At 27.8% G+C, this 20,102-nt stretch overlaps 1 protein-coding gene across 9 annotated transcripts; it reads left to right on the forward strand.

The window, feature by feature from the left end:
• The first annotated feature begins 14,494 nt into the window (after positions 1-14,494).
• LOC122635060 (phospholipase D2) lies at positions 14,495-19,961 on the forward strand. 9 transcript variants are annotated; one of them, XM_043824821.1, is made up of 11 exons: positions 14,496-14,750; positions 15,096-15,302; positions 15,382-15,742; positions 15,805-15,925; positions 15,995-16,418; positions 16,477-16,712; positions 16,858-17,125; positions 17,208-17,370; positions 17,454-18,684; positions 18,769-19,098; positions 19,190-19,961. In XM_043824821.1, exons 2-11 carry the CDS (start codon positions 15,170-15,172, stop codon positions 19,289-19,291), a joined length of 3,369 nt encoding a protein of 1,122 aa, XP_043680756.1. In that variant the 5' UTR covers positions 14,496-14,750; positions 15,096-15,169; the 3' UTR covers positions 19,292-19,961. The 9 variants fall into 9 exon arrangements, with proteins under 9 accessions (XP_043680762.1, XP_043680756.1, XP_043680763.1 ...); XM_043824827.1 differs by lacking the exon at positions 19,190-19,961 and having other exon boundaries at positions 14,495-14,750; positions 17,454-18,577; positions 18,769-18,939; XM_043824826.1 differs by lacking the exon at positions 14,496-14,750 and having other exon boundaries at positions 15,189-15,302; positions 15,632-15,742.
• Positions 19,962-20,102: the final 141 nt, after the last annotated feature.

Consider the following 20,102-nt stretch of genomic DNA (forward strand, 5'->3'; position numbering starts at 1 on the left):
CTAGAACGCTTGCATGAAATTAACGAGATGAGCGTAATTAGCATTTTCATACGAAGTCGAACATCGGTAGGTGTTACGAATAAAAAAGAAAAGAAAAAAAAATGAAAAAAAAAAAAAAAAGAATAATAATTCGAAGGTTGACATAAACTAGATCGCGTAAATGATTTTGATCTAATTCGTTTGACATACTCTCTTTCTCTCTATCTCTATCTCTATCTCTATCTCTATCTCTATCTCTATCTCCATCTATCGCGTTCTAATTAATTAATCAAATAAATAAAAAATTAATTGATTGATCGATCCAACCAAGTGTGCGTCACTATTCTTTTACCTCTACGTGTATATGTAGCAACGTAAACATTTCTTTTCTTTTCTTTTCTTTTCTTTTCTTTTCTTTTTTTTTTCGAAATAATGTCTTACGAAAAAAAAATTGTAAAACACCAGAGGCAATTATTATCAAAGTAACCAATCAAAGAAACTAATCTGAAACTTTTCATCGAGCTCTTACTATTTCAAAATCGTAACGAGGATATAATTGGAGGGTGCACTTGCATAAATACATTTGCACTTGCACTTGCATAAATACAAAAAGAGCGAAGAGACAACAAAGCGACTAAAGAAAATCAGAGATGAGTAATTTAGATAATTATTATTCTCGAGGACGTATTTGAAAGAAGAACGGAGAAACGAGGAAAATAGGTAAAGAACATTCGACCTTCGTTGTAATTAACCATTATAGTTAATTAAAAAAAAAAAAAAAAAAAAAAAGAAAAAGAAAAGAAAAGAAAAGAAAAGGAAGAAAAAATGAAGAATAAAAAGAATGTTCGCATTTGTCGGCGAAAGAAGAATTTAGATGTTGTCTCTTTCTGCTTTTTTTTTTTCTGTTCCTTTTCTTATTTTATCATATTTCATTTTTTATTTTCTTTTTTTCTCAGATTTTTCGTTACCGTGAAAAGATAAAAGTCGATTTCACTTGCGTGTGCAAAGAGTTTCCTATGGTGTGCCAATAAGTAAATATTTAAACCTGGTTGCATTTATTTTTTTTTTTTTTCTTTTTACTCGATTTTTATCCTTCTCTCTTTCTCTCTTTCTCTGTCTCTCTCCCACTCTCTGTCTCTTTGTGTTTCTGTCTCTTTCTCTCTCTCTCTCTCTCTCTCTGTTTCTCTTTCTCGACCTCGCTGAATGAACCACGCAATGTGTTTGGTCTCGTGTCGAAACGTTTTAAAAACGGATAATCTTACTTAATCCTAATGCTTCAGGTTTAATTAAAACCGGACTCTAAAGAAATGATAGTACTCTTATTAACTCGGTATAATTACACGAGTGAAGTTACACGCGTGAATTATATAGATCTTGATGGATCTTTTCGAACGATAAATAGAAAATAGTTTTTAATGAATTTTTTTTTTTTTTTTTCCTTTTTTTCTTTAAATGTACAACTCTTCGAAAATATTGTCGTATATAAAAATTATACTTTGTTTATGCAAAAGGGTATGCAATAATAATTCATATAAATTGTCGAATTTAAGTATCACAGGTATTATGCATAAGAAAATATCTAAAACTTTAGAAATTTACTAATCACAAAATTATCTATCATATATATTTACACGTATATTAAAATATGCAATAATTTATAAATCGTTGAATTTAAAAGTTATTATACTTAAGTGTATAAAAAATACAATAATATATTAATTATTATCAAACTAAGAGATTATAATATTTTATATATAAAAGCATGTAATAGACAATTTGTGAGTTGTCAAACTAAAAAATTATATATATATATATATATATATATATATATATGTATGTATATAAAAATATTTAACAATATATCAATTGTCAGTTATAAGAATTATTTATATAAAAATATGCAAAAAATTAATTAATAGATTGAAAATAAATATTCTTTATTTTTCTTTTTTTCTTTTTCTTTTTTTTTTTTTTTTTTTTTTTTTTTTAACTAACGTAACTTCAACAAGATCCTGATAATTGTTGATGCAGTGCGATTTAAAAGTGAATATATTTATAGAGCCACCCGTTATATATTGTTAGCCAGGAGCAAACAACTGGCTTCACGACTAGGCGTGGTCCCCCTGGCAACCTGCGAGCTCCTTTATTTCTTTCTATTATATTTCTTTCTTTCTTTCTTTCTTTCGTTTCTATCATTGTCTCTGTCTATTTCTTCCATCTCTTTCTATATTTCTTAGAACGTAGGTAAGTACTACATAATTCTATCTCTTTAGCTAGCTAATGATAAGTTGCTATCTTGCTAATGATATCGAACAATTCTTACATTGTAATACGATAGGATAGCATTCGAATATATTTAAAAAAAAAAAAAAAAGTGCAATTTTTACGAGAATACGAGAGAATTAAAAAATTAAGGAACTTAAAAACATTTTGTTTTTTTTTTTGTAATATAATTTTGCTCCGTTTTCTAGAAACAAATTATAACTATTGTTGATAATAAAAAAAAATATATATATATGTATGTATGTGTGTGTGAGTGTATGGTACAACTTATATTAATAAAATCGATACTATTTAAAAATATTACTGTAACTATTTACTAATTTAATATAATTTTATAATGCAGAAATTTTGTTTGGTATACCATGCGTATTAATTTACAAAACTTTTTCATTTTGATATTTTATATGTATATATATATATATATATATATATATATATATATATTTAAAAATTATAAATGAATAATATCTTTAGATATATACTCATTATATATTAAACTATATAAAAATGTTTACAGTATATAAATTTTAAATAATTATAACATTAATAATATCAAATTGAAAATTACGTATAAAAGTATATAAAAATTCTATAAACTATACTTGTAATATAATTAATATACATATATTATCACACAAATAATAATTATACTAATATTATTAATCATTATCATTACATATATATATATATATACACATATATTTATATAGTAAACTTTTAAAATAATTATTTATCTAATAAATTTAATTATTTATATATCAAATATATATATATATATATAAAATAATTTTTATGTCAAGGATAATAAACTGCGACTGAAACATAGTACTACTATAGACGAGGACAATGTTAATTTTCATTTCCTTTTTTTCCTTTTTCACGAAGGCTATCGACCCGAGCGGAACGAACAAATTCATGTTATTCGAAAGGAATCGCGTAATTGAAGACGCTCGTGAGCACTTAATTAGCGACAGACTGATTGAAAAAGGGAAAAAGAGAGAAAGAGAGAACGGTGGAGAGTGGAAGGAAGGAAGTTATTCTTGGTCCACGAGAAACGGAAGTTGTATCGTGTGTCTTCTGTGTTGTTTTATAACACGAAGAGACAAGGACAGATAGATATAAAATGACGTAAAAGCAACAAGAAAAGATTCTTCTTGCCTGACCAGAGTACGAGTACATGACTACTTACGTCACAATACAATAATTACGCGAATATCTACTGATTTTCATTATTTCTCTTTTTCTTTTTTCCTCCTCCTTTTTTTTTCTTCTTTTTCTTTATTGTCTTTTCCTTTTTTTTCCCTCTCTTATCTTTTCTTTTCTCTTCTTCTTCTTTTCTTAAATATCTTTAATCGTCGTGTTTTTCATTCCTGATTGGATCGTTCTTCTACATCATCATCGTTTAATTAATAACGTTCGATCGATCCTAGTTTTTTCATTCGCTTTGCCTTTGTAATTTCGCAGATACATTCAATTTAATTATTATTAATATTATTATCGTTATTGTTTCTTTTGTAATTGTCGTAAAGTTCGCTTTCTTTTTTTTTTTTTTTAAACATCGTTTAATCGTTTGTATTTTGTGAAAATAATTTACGTTCGTATAACCATTTCTAACTCATCTCTAATATTTATTTCACCGGGTCACAAACGCTTTCCCTGTCTCTATTCAATCATAAAGGTTATCGAAACGAGTTCTTCGATATAAAAATGATACTCTTCTAATATCTCCGTCAAACGCACTCGAGTTGTTTCTAGAAGAGCTTTGGAACGTTTACTTTTTATTCTTATTTTTCTTTTATTTTTTTTTTTTTTTTTTTTTTTTTTTTTTTTTTTTTTTTTTTTTTTTTTTTTTTTTTTTTTTTTTTTTTTTTTTTCTAAACGACTACATCGTTCTCAAACACGATTAACTCTTTGGAAACATTTACAACTCGATTGAATCGATATATTCAATTAAATTTCGATGACGCTTGAAAGATATTAGAAACTAATAAAAATTCTCTGTCAAAAATTTGTCCTTTTCTTTTCTTTTCTTTTCTCATTTTTCTTTTTCTTTTTTTTTTTTTTTCTTTTTTATAAGAAAATAAAATTTATTCTCACTTCATGTCCAAAGATTAATTGTTTGCTAAATATAATTTTAGTTCAAGTACTTGATTTATATTATACACATACATATATATATATATAATTTGTTTATATATATATATATATGTGTGTGTGTATATATATATATTAGTATAACAATGCATTTTTCTTACTCGTCATGAAAAAATTTTTGATTCATTTATTCCATTTCATTATTTCATTTCATTATTTATTTTTTTATTCATATATAAAATTTAAGCTCGATTTTCTAACTCGCGTTATTAAAGAAGCATAACAAATATTTTCATAATCGCCGGTAGTATTTAAAAAAAAAAAAAAACAAAACAAAACAAAACAAAAAGAAAGAAAATTATTATTAATTATCACCTGAGAATTGTGTCCACGCAGAGCCTCGCTCGTTACGAATAGTAACACGAATAGTATTGCTATCGTGCACCACGATAACCTCCGCTCCATTCTGCAAACAAAATATAAACAAAGCATGAGCAAGATAAATTAGAATTTGTTTTTTATAAATATACTTCGATACAATTAAATATTTTTATCGTGATCTTTGCAATCTTTTTAATGATGCACTGATATAATAAATATATACCTGAAGATATATATGATTCTCGATTTTTTATCCAACAACAATTACAAAATTACGAATAAGATTCAATCGATAAAAATTCTCGACTGTATAAACAATGAATCGAAATTACGTCTATCATTCTATATAAATATAATATTCACATACTTTTCAATGTGTGTGTGTGTGTGTGTGTGTGTGTGTGTGTGTGTGTGTGTGTGTGTGTGTGTGTGTGTGTGTGTGTGTGTGTGTGTGTGTGTGTGTGTGTGTGTGTGTGTGTGTGTGTGTGTGTGTGTGTGTGTGTGTGTGTGTGTGTGTGTGTGTGTGTGGTGTGTGATTTAATATAATTTCTTTCGATTTAATTTATTTATCTGAATTATTTTCCATTGATCCTTTTTTTTCTATTTTCACTTTTTTATTTTTCAAGCAAACAAAATCATCCGAAAAAAAAAAATCGTTTCGAAATATTCAATTCGTACGCGTAGGTATTTACTTACTTTAGTTAGGTTTCAATGAATATCTATAGATATCGAATAATTAAAAATTTTATCACCGATTTTTCAGATATACGATATCTTTGCGTCATCACTTTCACCCATGATATCCCATAAAACTTCTTTCAACATATATTTCTCAATATTCCAAATCTTTCTAACGGATGATTCTAAATAATTTCTTATCACGAATATTAAACGAATTAGAAAGGATGTATATGTTTTTAATAGTACACGCGGTATATATATTACTATTTCCTTAACGTATGCACATACAGACGAAACTCGGGCATTGGCTGGTTTGTTCGTTCGTTCGTTCGTTCGTTCGTTCGTTCGTTCGTTCGTTCGTTCGTTCGTTCGTTCGTTGAAATTTACTTTTACTCTTAGACTGCTCTTATAACACGGCCTCTCTCGCTAAAATAACCACCTAGAAAACTTCTCTATGACACGGGAAACGATTAGATTCTAAAACACGTAGATACCACGAATTAGAAAATCTAAACTGAATTATAAATTCTATAACACGAATTATAAAATCTAATAACGACTCGTATTATAAGATCTAAGAATAAAGTCGAATTAATAAAAAAAAAAAAAAAAAAAAAAGAAAGAAAGAAAGAAAAAAGAAAGAAGAAAGAAAAAGACTAAGTCGAATTAAAGAATTATTAGTGTGTGTGAAACGAGAAGATTAGATCGACATGAGGATCGTTAAGGTAACTTCGTCTAAGCTCGATTATAATGTTTGATAATATTAAATATAAAATTCATTGAAAATTTAAGGAAAGAAATATATATATATATATATATATATATATATATATATATATATAGAGAGAGAGAGATAATGAAAAATATATATATATATTATATTATATATATATGTATGTATGTATGTATGTATGTATGTATATATGTAGAACGTCACTAACGAGCATATTTCAATTCAGGAAGAAATCAATCTTACGTAAGTTCGTTATCGAGAATAACACGTAATATCATAGCAAAATACACATTGGCAGCTTATTTATTTAATTATATATTTACTTATTTATTATAAAAATGATTCGACGATGATATATAAGAAATTATACAAAAATGTATTATTCAAAAAGTTAATTAGAAACTTCATAAATTCGACAGATAATATCACAATACCACATATCTCATTCGCTTCTTCATTTATTTATTTATTTATTTATTTATTTATTTATTTATTTATATTACCAGAACGATCTTACAATAATACGATGAAAAAAAAAAAAAAAGAAAAAAACCAAACAAGACAAAACTTACGAAAGAAATCGTATCAATTTATTGTTAAAAAAATTTATCGAAAAAAAAAGAAAAAAGGAAGAAACAATTGTTACGTTTGAAAATAAAAAGAAGAAAAAATAAATTAGTTTCAATATTGCAAAGGAACATTAACCGATGTAACAGAAACGTCGTAATATATTTATTCAGTTTACCTTGAAAGAAGATCATCGTGGAAAAGGAGAGCTCGTATTTTATGCGATAGAATTCGTGACGAGTTCGTTACTCTCTTCTTTCTCAGTATCTCTCTCTCTCTCTCTCTCTCTCTCTCTCTCTCTGTCTCTCTCTGTCTCTCTCTTTGTGGATCGCATACAAATCGCGGATCACGCGAGGAGTTAAGAAAAGGAAGATCAAGATCACACAACCACGCGAAGATCGACGACCGTACTCGAATCACCGTTAGGCTCGATCGCGTTCTATATACAGAAACAGTAAGATAGAAAAAGAGAGTGAGAGAAAGAGAGAAAGAGAGAAAGAGAGAAAAAGAGAAAAAGAGAAAAAGAGAGAGAGAGAGAGAGAGATCCTTCGTATATGTTCGATAACTTCATTCAAGATTCTACCTACGCGTGTGACGTATTTTATCCTTTAAAAGGAAAATACTATAAATTACATATAATATATATATATATATAGAGATAGATATATATTATTTATTATTATATATTATATTATAGATTTTATTTTATGTTATATATTATTATTATATATTATGTGTGTATATATATATATATATATATTATGGATTATTTATTTATTGTTAGAATGACGATTATACGATAATTACAATAATAATTATAAAATAATGAAAAGGAGAAATTTTATTTAAGATTGGATTATTTAATTGTAATGAACGTTGATATAGGTAATATGATATTGAATATATTTATCTACTTGAGATAAATATTTTTCATATGTATTTTATTCATATTTCATATTTATTTTATATTGACGTTTTAATATTCAACTTGAAATAAAATTTGTAATACTTATTTTTTCAATAAATATTTAACAAAATTATTACATAATTGTTATTGATAATATATTAATATAGTAACATTTAATTTCTTTGTATCATTATGATTCTTATATCCTACAAAGATATTTAACGATTATTTAAATAATAATAATATATAGATATAAAATAGAAGAAATTTCTTTCTCGTTGAAAATATTTTCGATTAATTTCATAAAATGCGAGTTCCATTTTTCTTTTTCTTTTAGTTTTTTTCTTTTTTCTAATATTGTTAAAGATAAAATGTGTGAAAAATAAAATGAAAATCACTGAAGAAGATGATGACGAATAATAAGATCGTTTTGATAAGAAACGTGCGAACTAAAACTATTAAAAGACAATCGCGGATTCACCGAAGCAAAACATCAAGGACGAATGTTAGATCTTTGTAAAGAGGTATTAAATGAACGAGCGAAACGACGACGTTATAATATCGGACCCGCTTTCTATCGTAAAGATATGTTATTACAAGGAACAAAGAAATCGGACATAAGACAATGCAGTTTCTCTATTTTGTACCAATTTAAAAAAATAAATAAAGAGAAAATCATTTAAAAGAAAAAGAGAGAGAGAGAGAGAGAGAGAGAGAGAGAGAGAGAGAGAGAGAGAGAGAGAGAGAGAGAGAATAGAAAAGAAATGTAAAAGCAAAAGAAAAAAATATATAATTTTACAAAACATCATGAACTCAAGTAACATCTGCAAGTAAACTATCGTCGATTATTAATCATCGAACATAACATAATGCAATTTCTTTATTTTCTAATTTTTATCTAATTTTATTCGATGATAATGTTTAAATAAATATTTATATATTAAATTGTACATTAAAATTTATTCGAAATTATTTTGAAATTGTAAATTCAATTAAATTTCTATATTGTATTTAAAAATATGTAAAAACAGATGAAAAAAAAAAGAAGAAAATTAAGGATCTACAAAAGAAAAAAAAAAATTGTATAAAAAAGAATTTTAATCGCTTCTCTAGGAAAATTATTCTAAGAAGAAAAAAATTTTGAAAATAAATAAAAAAAGAAAGAAGATTATGATCCATACGAAATTTTATAATAGAAGAAGTGATTCAAAAAAAAAAAAAAAAAAAAAGAAAAAAAAAGAAGAAGAAGAAGAAAAGGAAGGATCTATAAAAGATCTGATAGAAAATCTTGATCTCGAGTTACTTGTAAAAATAAACATCGACAAATACAAGATACATAAGATAATGTAATTTCTCTTGTGCGTAGCAATTTATATCAAAAATAAAGGAGAAAAAAATTAACAAAAAATGTAACGGAAACGATTCAAAAAAAAAAAAAGAGAGAGAGAGAGAGAGAGAAAAGAAAAGTACGAGGAAAAGGATCTATAAGAGACATGATGGAAAATCTTGATCACGAGTAACTTCTACAAATAAACAAGATATATAAGATAATGCAATTTCTCTTATTTGTGGTCATTTATATATATATATATATATAAAAATATGTATATAATAGAAATTCTTAAAAAAAAAAAAAAAACAAAAAAAAAAAATCGATACTCGTATCTAACGACATTAACAAAAAATGAAAAAAAAAATATCCCGACAAAGATGAACAAAAAAACATAAAAATGTTATAAAAATGTTATTATAAAATGTATTATAAGAAATAATATTCTATTAACGTTCTATTAACATACGAAACGTAAGATGGTTTGTTTGTTCGACAAAGATAAATGCGGGTGAACGCTAACGAAAAAAAAAAAAAAAAAAAAAGAAAGAAGAAAGAAAAAGATTCTGGAAAAAGAAAATAGAAAATGAATGAAAGAAAATCACGATGTCAAGTAAAATCTGAGCCAAGTAAAGTTCGAGCAACTTAACTGAAATCACGCTCGAGCGAGATCGCAGGCGAATCGAAAGTAAATTCTTTTCGAGTTGTCCGTGGAGCATATCGGTGGTCGATCGTTGAAACGAACACTCTACGCTCGAATCCGATCTATCGAACTATGTAAGTAAGTAAATAAGTAAGTAAGTAAATAAGTAGTTAAGTGAGAACAACTAAGTATGATCGAATGAAAGGATCCTAAATTAAATTAATTATTGTTTCGAAGATCAAACGAAGTTAATCGAGTTGGTAAATAGTATTCAAGAGTTACAAGAGATCTATAATCTGGATCATTGATTTAAATGATATTATATTATATTTAAAATTAAACTTGATCAATCACGAATTTAATCGAATGGTTTTTCTTTCCTTTTATATATATATATATATAATTTTCAAATCTAAATTATTAGAAAATGTTAGAAAAATATTTGACGAATAAATAAACAATTTTATATATCAAAAATTATATATATATATATAAAAAATGTATACAAAAGAAATATAAAAATATTATATGTAATCAATAGAAAAAATATATATATACATATACACACACACACACATATGTATAACATATGTATAAATAAAACTAATATGATTTAATCTTTCCACGAACTATAAAACAAGTTTTCTATTCCTGAATCTAAATCATAAGACCAACGATTAGACGGATAGGACTTAAACGCTTATGCAATAAACGATAAACGATATACCGAATAGAAATTCAGTTATACTACTTATATCTGACGGCATATTAACAAAGAATGAAGAAAAAAAAAAAAAAAGAAAAAGAAAAAAGGAAGAAGAAGAAGAAGGAAAAAAAAAAGACCCCGATAAAGATGAACAAGCGGAAGAGAAAAATTTTCAATCATTTTTCCTTATTATTCCGCTCGAGTTTTATTTACGTAAGAAAGAGAAAGAAAAAGAGAAAGAGAGTGAAAGAGAAAGAGAAAGAGAAAGATACGAACACAAACGCGGACACAAACACGAAGAGAACATCTGGCGGTTCGTGAAAGTGGTCTGAGAGATTGCCGACAAGGAACGGTCAGTTAATTTCGTACCCGTTCGGTCTTAATATTTCTCTCGATTACGTTCACTCACGGTAGAGTTCAAAACTCGTTACCGGAAATACATAATAAAAAGAAAAAGAAAGACAAAGAAAAAGAAAATGAAGAAGAAATATATAAAAAAAAAAAAAATCAAGATAAAAGAAAGAAAAACAAAAAACAAAAAAAAAATGAAAGAGAAAGAAGGTAACGAAATTATATTATATCGGGAAAGATAAAAGGAAAAATCTACGCGTCGCATTTTTTACTTTGAATTATAAAGAACACTCAAAATGACTCACCTTGCAGCTTCTCAGTACTTCCGTCCGATCCAATGTTTCATTTCAGTTAATACGAACAAGTGTTTTTTTTCACTGATTTCTTCTTTCTTCTCTCTCAGTTTCTTTCTTTCTTTCTTTCTTTTCTCTTCTTTTCTTTCTTCCTTTCTTTCTAATTCTTTTTGTCTTTCCTTCTCTTCTTTATTTTTTATATATCCGTAAAAAACTCACGAACATACGTAGATATATTTATACGTAAGTACGTATCTATATATTTCGATTAATAACGATATATAATCGACGTTAAACGTAAAACTCGAAGAAGAATAATCGATAATCGACTCGTTCACTTTAAAAACAAGATAGATAGACAGACAGACGGACAGACAGACAGATAGAAAGATAATTTTGTTAAAATTTCGCGCGGCGCGCGCGCGCGCGGACTTTTCAAACGTTGCTTCGGCCGAAGAAAAGAAGACGAGAAAAAGAAAAAAAAGAAAGAAAGAAAAAAAAAGAAAACAAGGAAAAGAAGAAAAGAGAGGAAAAACGTACGCGTATAGAGAATGTTTGTAATTGGAAAAGAAAAGAAAAAGAACGACGATGTCCTCGATTAAGTCTTATTTACGCACACGTGTATTATCATCTTCGATCTCACTCTTTCTCGTACGTGTATATATGTATATACGTGTTCCGTACTACGTATCTATGGTTATTTTATGTGTGTACGCGCGCGCATGCTCGTAGAAACGCTACGTTCGAACGTTCGTCGTTACCGAATGCTCGTAGACAAGTGGAAGTCGATCGAACGACTCTCCGTGTCAAAAATCCTCGGTGCAAAATGGGGGGGAAAAAAAAAAAGAAAGAAAAAGGAGAAAAAGAAAAGGAGGAAAGGAAAAAAAAAATAGAAGAAGAAGAAGAAGAAGAAGAAGGAAAGACCACTACGAGTCGACAACGTGTGCCGACGTTTTCCCTTTCGCTCGGTATCCACCACCACCACTACCACCACAATCACCATCGCCACCACCATAACCTCCATCACCATCGTCACCACCACCTCCTCTACTTACACTATCACCTCCACTATCACATCGCTGTTACCTTCGTCGTTACCACCACCATCACTCACCCACCCACCACCCATCACCATCACCATCACCACACTACGTTTCACTTCACTATACCACTACCACTATTTACCACCACCATCACTACCTTCTACACCCGTCACCGTTTTATCCCTACCTACCAATGCCATCGACTTTGATCTCCAGAACTTTTATTCAGGTCTTTGTCTCCACGAAGGATAAGTGTGTCCATCTTTTCGCGATCTCATTTTCTTTTCTTTTCTTTTCTTTTCTTTTCTTTTCTTTTCTTTTTTTTTTTTTGGATTTGGATTTGGATTTGAATTCGAAGTGGAATTGGAATCTTTTTTGCCATTCCTTTTTCTCTCTTTTTTTTTTTTAACTTCTATAGAAGAAAGTATTCTTGATTTTGATTCTTGATTTATTTATTTGTTTGTTTGCTTTTTTTTTTTTTTTATTTGTTTGCTTGTTTGCTTTTCCTTTTTCTGTTATTTTGATCCAAGTTTGTTAGATCGTGTTATTGTTCGCGAGAGAATAATTTTATTTAGCGGATAAGTTTGACGAGGTTACTTTTAACTCGTACGTTTTTTTCTTCTTTCCTTTTTTTTTTTTTTTTTTTTTTTTTTTAATAATTTATAGATTTATATTAATGGTACGGTTATTATGTTAAAAAAAAAAAAAAAGGAAGTATCTTATGTATGCTTACGAACGGATAAGTTTTCAAACAATTATTAATTCGTATGTATTTATATAACCTGTTAATTTAAGCTGATAGTACTAAGTTGATATTAATAAAAGATAAAAGTATTTTCGATAGAATAGACTTAATGTAATTATTATTAACTTTTACACGATATATATTAAAATTCATATATCATGAAATTGGTATTATATTTATTCGAATTATATTACTATATATAGTTGTTTATCCATATATATTTTTATAGAAATTAAATTTTTACATTATTTAAACTAACCTTAAAATTTAAGTCGATATAATGGTACTTCAATCTCTATTACGATATACGTTTGATATTCATTAATTCAAAAATAGGTTATCTTTATAACCTATACTATATTTAGACTAATAATGCCTGAATAATTTTGTTAATTATTCGATGTAAACTAATATAAAGAGAAGAAAGATATTTGTATACTTATATGTGTTTTCACTGATCTGTGAAACTATAGGAAATATAAATTTACAATTTAAAGAAATGTTTCACATCAATTACTTCAACTATTTGCTTTCCTTTCATATTCCTAACGTCAATCGAAAGTCGTTTTAGGGATCGAACAGCTAATCTTAATTATTTTCTCTTCTCCAACTTTTTATCAACAAACATGAAAGTTATTTTTAATATAGCAATTACGTATCAATTATATATCATTATTTACAATTATGTACCATTATTTTCTTATAATATCGTAAATATTAAAGATGTACGATATATTGTCTAATCAATTGTTCAAAAATAAGTCTTAAAAATAAGGTTAGAAAAATGTAAAATGATTTGAACGTTAACTAATTATTAATTACTGAAAATTTTTTATTACGTTTTAAAAGAACCAAAAAATATCACCAAATTTCTAACTAATTATTCAAAAAATAATTTTCTAAAGTAAGGTTATATAAATTAATAACGATCATCGAAAATGCTTAATTATGATAAATTAAAAAAGTTAATTTTTTTCGACCGATTAAAAAAGAAAAAAAAAAAAATGAAAGTAAGGTTATTTGAATTCATTCACTAATCGCGTAAAAAGATCAATATTGTTTTCGTTTAACGTTATTAAATAATTCTAGTTCAAATTTACTTTTCCTTTTCCTTTTTTTTTTTTTTTTTTGATATTGATATTGGACATGTATATCCTCGATCGAAGAGAAAAGAAATTGACATACTTCACATGAGCGAAATTTCTATTCTACCGTGACGAGAAATGTCTTTCAAAATACAAGCTTTCGCAATAAATTTCACCTTAGTTAATACCAATTGATTGCAAGCCATTACACGCGCGAATTCTTTTTCTTTTTCACGATTTAATGAGAGCGAACAAATGCACGCGACAATGGAGAAAACGGTTATTCTTCTTCTTCTTCTTCTCCTCCTTTATAAAACCGGAAGTAACGTCACGTGTCGTTTATTAGGAATTTATTCATTTCCGGTAAACGAATTTGATATAAAAAAAGGAAAATAAAACAAAACAAAAGAAGAGAAACTAATTGAAAAAAAAAAAAAAAAAAATTATGCGCCAGTATTTATGTGTACATATAATAAATAAATAAATAAATGAATGAAAGTAAGAATCTTCGATAAAAATGACCGTTGGAAGTATACTTACAAAACAAAACAAAAAAAAAAAAAAAAGAAGATCGGACGTAAAAACGTTACAAAATTTTCCGATGATAAAAAGAATTCCCTGTTTTACCGACTAATCTCGGTAGTACTCGGTTATTTTCGGTCAAGATCGCGATTAATCGCGGTAGAATGACAGTTCCGATGAAAGGAACACGCGTATCAGTATGTATCGCACATTTCAGTAATCGAAACGAAATCATTGATGAATTGATAATCGATGGCTTATTGTTATGATAATAGAATCGCTCGGAGTGAATAATTTCAATTTTTTGTGTAACATGTTGCATTGTTTTAACTCATTTTTACCCGCCTAAAATTTACATTCCAACGATATTACTATAGTAGTGAAAAAAAAAAATATATATATATATAGTATCCTTTTTTTCATACTTAGATGATGTTATTTCTTTAATGCATAAAGAATTCGATTGTTAATATTGTTATATATATACATATATATCGCAGAAACTGCAAGGTCAAGTTTGGTTCATCGTAACCTTAATTTCAAGGCTATTATTATCAGTAGTATTAAGTAGTATATCGTAATGAGACTTCTTAATTGAAAAACTTACACTCTTATCTCATTTTATAATACTATACTTATGACTTTTAACCCTTTGTTCTTAGATATCTTCTTATCATCTATAAACCTATTAATTTTTATTAATTTAACTAATGAATACAAAATTTTTACTAGTATCCTTAACGAATTTATAGAAATTTGTTTTTTTTTAATGTATTAAAAAATTTACTTAAATTGTAAATAAATTATCTGTGACGAATCTTTGAACATGGAACGTACTATGTCTCATGATTCCGAATACGACGATGCTTTAGCTGTACCTGATTCTTTGGATTTAACAATTAACGAAAATGGAGAGGCAATAAATATTTCAAACAATGAGGATAATGTCGAAGAAAGAGGTAATTTGATTACATTGAACTAATACAATTAATTATCGATAAATTTCGTTATATTTCTTTTTGCATGTATTTTATTTAGAATGCACTGGTGTAATACCATTTTCTGCCATACACAACATTCCTATAAAACTAAAACAATACCGTCAAAATATTTTTATACCTTGCGAGGAAGTTCATGTAAGAATTATAAATAATGAATATAGTATAACTATGCATCCTTTAAATCCAAATTTATATACTATAGAATTTACGCATGGTCCGTTTTCTTGGACAATTAAAAAGAGATACAAGCATATACAGAATTTGCATAATCAATTAAAAATCTTTAGAGCAAGTTTAAACATACCGTTCCCAACTAAAGGACATAGAGAAAGAAGGAATAGTTTAAAATGTATGGCACATTCAAGAGAAAAAATGAAAGACAGAGGTGTTTTGCCAAGGTACAAGTTATAATACTCAAATATATACGAATACATTTTTTTATAGAAAATCTATTTTATAGGTTTCCAAACAGACCAGATGTTTTAGTACCTTACGAACAATTAAATGATAGAATGAAAGCTCTAGAAAATTATCTGAATAATTTGATTAAAATGGATATTTATAAACATCATCCTGAAACGGTATGTAAAAATAATTATAACATCTATCTCGAATTCGAAGAATATTATTACTTTACTTACGATTTCTAGATCAACTTTATGGGATTATCATATCTTTCATTTATCGCTGATTTAGGAATGAAAGGTAAAGAAGGAATAGTCCTGAAACGTACTGGTTCAGGAGCTAGAAGTAGATGTAATTTCTGTGGTTTACTCGAAGGCATGTTTTGTGTTAGATGCAATCATTTGTGTGCTTTGATCTGTGGTAAATGGCATTCTCGACATCTGATTGTTAAAGATACCTTTATAGCATATATGGATCCTAAAGATGGCAAACTAAAATCTGTTATTTTAATGGATAATGCTTTTGATATTAGTTCTGGAATGTATACAACAGGATTACGAAATGGATTACAAATAACAAATCAAAGCAGACATATCGTCTTCAAATGTTGGACACATAGACAAGTTAAAGAATGGATAGAATTTATACAGGAGGTTATAAATAAAGAAGGTAATTATTACACAAGTATGATACTAAGAGAAACATTCCTAAGATTTAATTATTATAGGCAAGGATTTTATACAAAAGAATCTATATAATTCCTTTGCTCCACAACGCTCTCCTATACCGGCAACTTGGTTTGTGGATGGATGCAACTATATGTCAGCTGTGGCTGATGCATTAGAAAATGCTAAAGAAGAAATTTTTATTGCGGATTGGTGGCTCTCTCCAGAAATTTATATGAAACGTCCACCGATAAATGGAGATTATTGGAGGCTAGATATAATTTTACAAAGACAAGCAGTAAGTTAAAAATCTGTCTATTATTAATTATCTAAAAAATATTCTACATCATAGATTTTCTTTCTATGCGGCTAAAAAATTTTGATAAGAGGAAATCTATGTTTACAAATATACAAAAAGAAAAAAAAATGTTTTTCTCTTTTAGATGAAAGGTGTTAAAGTATTCATAATGATATACAAAGAAGTGGAAGTCGCATTGGGTATAAATAGTTTTTATAGCAAACAACGACTCGTAGAAAAATGTCCTGAGAATATTAAAGTTTTGAGACATCCGGATCACGCAAGAGTAGGAGTATTTTTTTGGGCACATCACGAAAAAATCGTAGTCGTTGATCAAAGTATCGCATTTCTCGGTGGCATTGATCTATGTTACGGTAGATGGGACAATAATGAACATAGATTAATCGATTTAGGTAAATAACAAAGTTCTTTCAATGTAAACAAACAAAACAAAACAAAAAAAAATATATATATATATATATATTATGAACACAGGATCAGTTCAACATTCCAGTATATACATTCCATCAAAAGGAAAAACTGTAAATACAAGTAGTAAACGAGTAACACGATGTAACATTAGAAATCACGTATTACTTCCATTAGCTATCGCAACTAATACAATAGCTATGGCAACTACAAAAACTATACCAATATTGTGAGTCCTATATTAATAAATTAATGTTATAAATTAATGAAATAAATATAAAATATTAATGTTAATATCTGTTGCCTTTACAGACCTATGGTGAATAAGACATTAAAAGAAGAATATTTACCGCAATTGAACACAGGTGAACTACTTATAATGCCAACTCCACAAGAATTCGATACTATGAAATGCAATACTCCAGAACCACAAAGAAAAAACTTATTCGACATGGCGATAACAACGGTTGGAAAAGTGAAGGACAATATAAAGATAAAACGAAAGGAACTTATAAACATGGTGTATAGTTCACACGAAGAAAGTGATAATGAACACGATGAAGTTGATAATGCGACCATGCTAACACCTCTTGGAGATACCGAAGGAATTTTATATGAAAAAACAGATATATTTGACATTCCTGATACAACTAAATTATGGCTTGGAAAGGATTATACAAATTTTATTGTAAAGGATTTCAATGATTTGGAGAAACCGTATCAAGATTTAGTCGATAGAAGTACAACTCCTAGAATGCCGTGGCACGATGTAGGAGTTTTGATACAAGGAGCAGCAGCTAGAGACGTTGCTAGACATTTTATTCAACGTTGGAATGCTATTAAAATAGAGAAAGCAAAATTAAATGCTACCTATCCATTCCTACTGCCAAAATCTTATAAAGACTATAGAAATAATGCTTCGTTCATTCCACAAAATAATGTACAAAATGTTAAATGTCAAGTATTACGATCAGTTAGTTCTTGGTCTGCTGGCTTCCTTGATTCAGATGTAAGAGAAGCTAGTATACAAGAAGCGTATATAGAGGCAATAAGTAAGGCTGAAAGATATATATATATAGAAAATCAATTTTTTATAACGCTCGCAACGATGGATACAAATTACGTTAAGAATCGTATAGGAGAAACTTTATTAAAAAGAATTTTACGAGCGCACAGAGAAGGTGCTATTTTTAGAGTATTCGTCGTCATGCCTTTGTTACCTGGTTTCGAAGGTGAAGTTGGTGGTCCGTCTGGAACAGCTCTACGTGCTATAACACATTGGAATTATGCGTCTATATCAAGAGGTAGAAATGCTATTATAAATCGACTCATTGAAGCAGGCATATCGGATCCTAGCGAATATATCACGTTCCATGGATTAAGAGCTCACTCTATGCTCAATGGTACTCTGGTGACTGAACTCATCTATGTTCACAGTAAGCTAATGATTGTAGATGATAACACAGTAATTTGTGGTTCTGCTAATATAAATGATAGAAGTATGATAGCTACTAGAGATAGTGAGATAGCTGTGATTATTCAAGTGAGTTTTTTTTTTTTTTTCTATGTCTGAAATCATAAATATGTAACAACATAAAAAAAAAACTATGTTATTTCTCGTTCTTAGGATTTAGAATTCGACGAAGGTAGAATGAATGATATAGCTTTCCCATGTGGAAAATTCGCTGGATCTTTCAGAAAGCAGCTATTCCGTGAACACTTAGGATTATTAAAAAGCAACGAAGATATTAACCTAACTGATATAATTAAAAAAAGTTTTTATAAGGATATATGGTGTACAAGAAGCAAAAATAATACCGAGATATACGAAGAAGTTTTCCATTGCATTCCAACTAACAAAGTTATTAACTTTGCTACTTTAAAACAGTATCAAGATGAAGCCTCTCTCAGTTCTACAGATCCAATTTTAGCTCAAGAAATGGTAGAAAATATTAAGGTTCGATTTTCTTTTTCTTTTTTTCTATTTCTAACTCCAAATATCTTTGATGCGTATTTAACATAATCTAAAATCATAACTATTACTTCAGGGTCATTTGGTAGATATGCCACTACATTTTTTATGCAACGAAGATTTAAAACCTGCGGCTAGTACAGTTGAAGGAATAATGCCGACAGCTTTATGGACTTGAAATCTTAAAAAAAAAAAAAAAGTATATAACATTTGTGCAACTAATACTGTGAACAGCTGGATATAGCTAAAAACGAAGTAACTTGCTCGAAAATATTTTAGAAAATTGTACTAGCAATTTTTGAGAAAAGAATTTTAGAAAATTTTATTACAGGAACAGCTAATTTATTTGTTATAAAATATATTTTAATTTATTACGAAAAATAGAAGGAAGATAGAGAATACGACTGTTAAAATATTAAGAATATCTTGCATTTCAAGACATCTACCTCGTTTAAATATTTAAATATAATTTTAATACGTTGATGAATCCTCTTGATTACAGCTTGTTGTCCCACGATGAATCGATGATACTAAATATATATAGTTGTTGAAGTATTATTTTTATACGAAAGTTGTTACGTCGAAAATATTACCATTTGTTATACGTTATACTAATATGACGAGCAATAAGACAGTATATATATATATATATAAATATATATATTTAAATATGACTCTAATATCATTTTCCTTGCAAAGTAATTAAGCAAAATTTAGAAATTTATTAATCGCGTTGCAGCCATTAGCTCGACAGTACTTGCGTTGTTTTACAATTATGTTATACGCAATTATTATAATAATGACGCAAGTAATATCGATTGTCCAGGTCCCACCGCGTGGAGGTTGCTGCTTTTGGAGACCCAATTTATAATTCATATTATAATATCGTACGAATAATAATATAAAGATTAATACGAATCGATTTATTTAAATGCGTTCTAAATATTTGACAAACAAAATGGCGTAGGGGAAATTTGAACACGACGGTA

Source organism: Vespula pensylvanica, chromosome 17, assembly GCF_014466175.1.
Source record: "Vespula pensylvanica isolate Volc-1 chromosome 17, ASM1446617v1, whole genome shotgun sequence".
NCBI classification, from domain to species: Eukaryota; Metazoa; Arthropoda; class Insecta; order Hymenoptera; family Vespidae; genus Vespula; species Vespula pensylvanica.

Bases quoted from the DNA above. Each gene is read 5' to 3' on its own strand.
- LOC122635060 (XM_043824821.1), top strand. From the start codon at position 15,170: ATGGAACGTACTATGTCTCATGATTCCGAATACGACGATGCTTTAGCT. The intron at 16,419-16,476 runs GTAATTATTACA...TAATTATTATAG, and splicing joins GGAGGTTATAAATAAAGAAG to GCAAGGATTTTATACAAAAG. The intron at 16,713-16,857 runs GTAAGTTAAAAA...TTTCTCTTTTAG, and splicing joins TAATTTTACAAAGACAAGCA to ATGAAAGGTGTTAAAGTATT.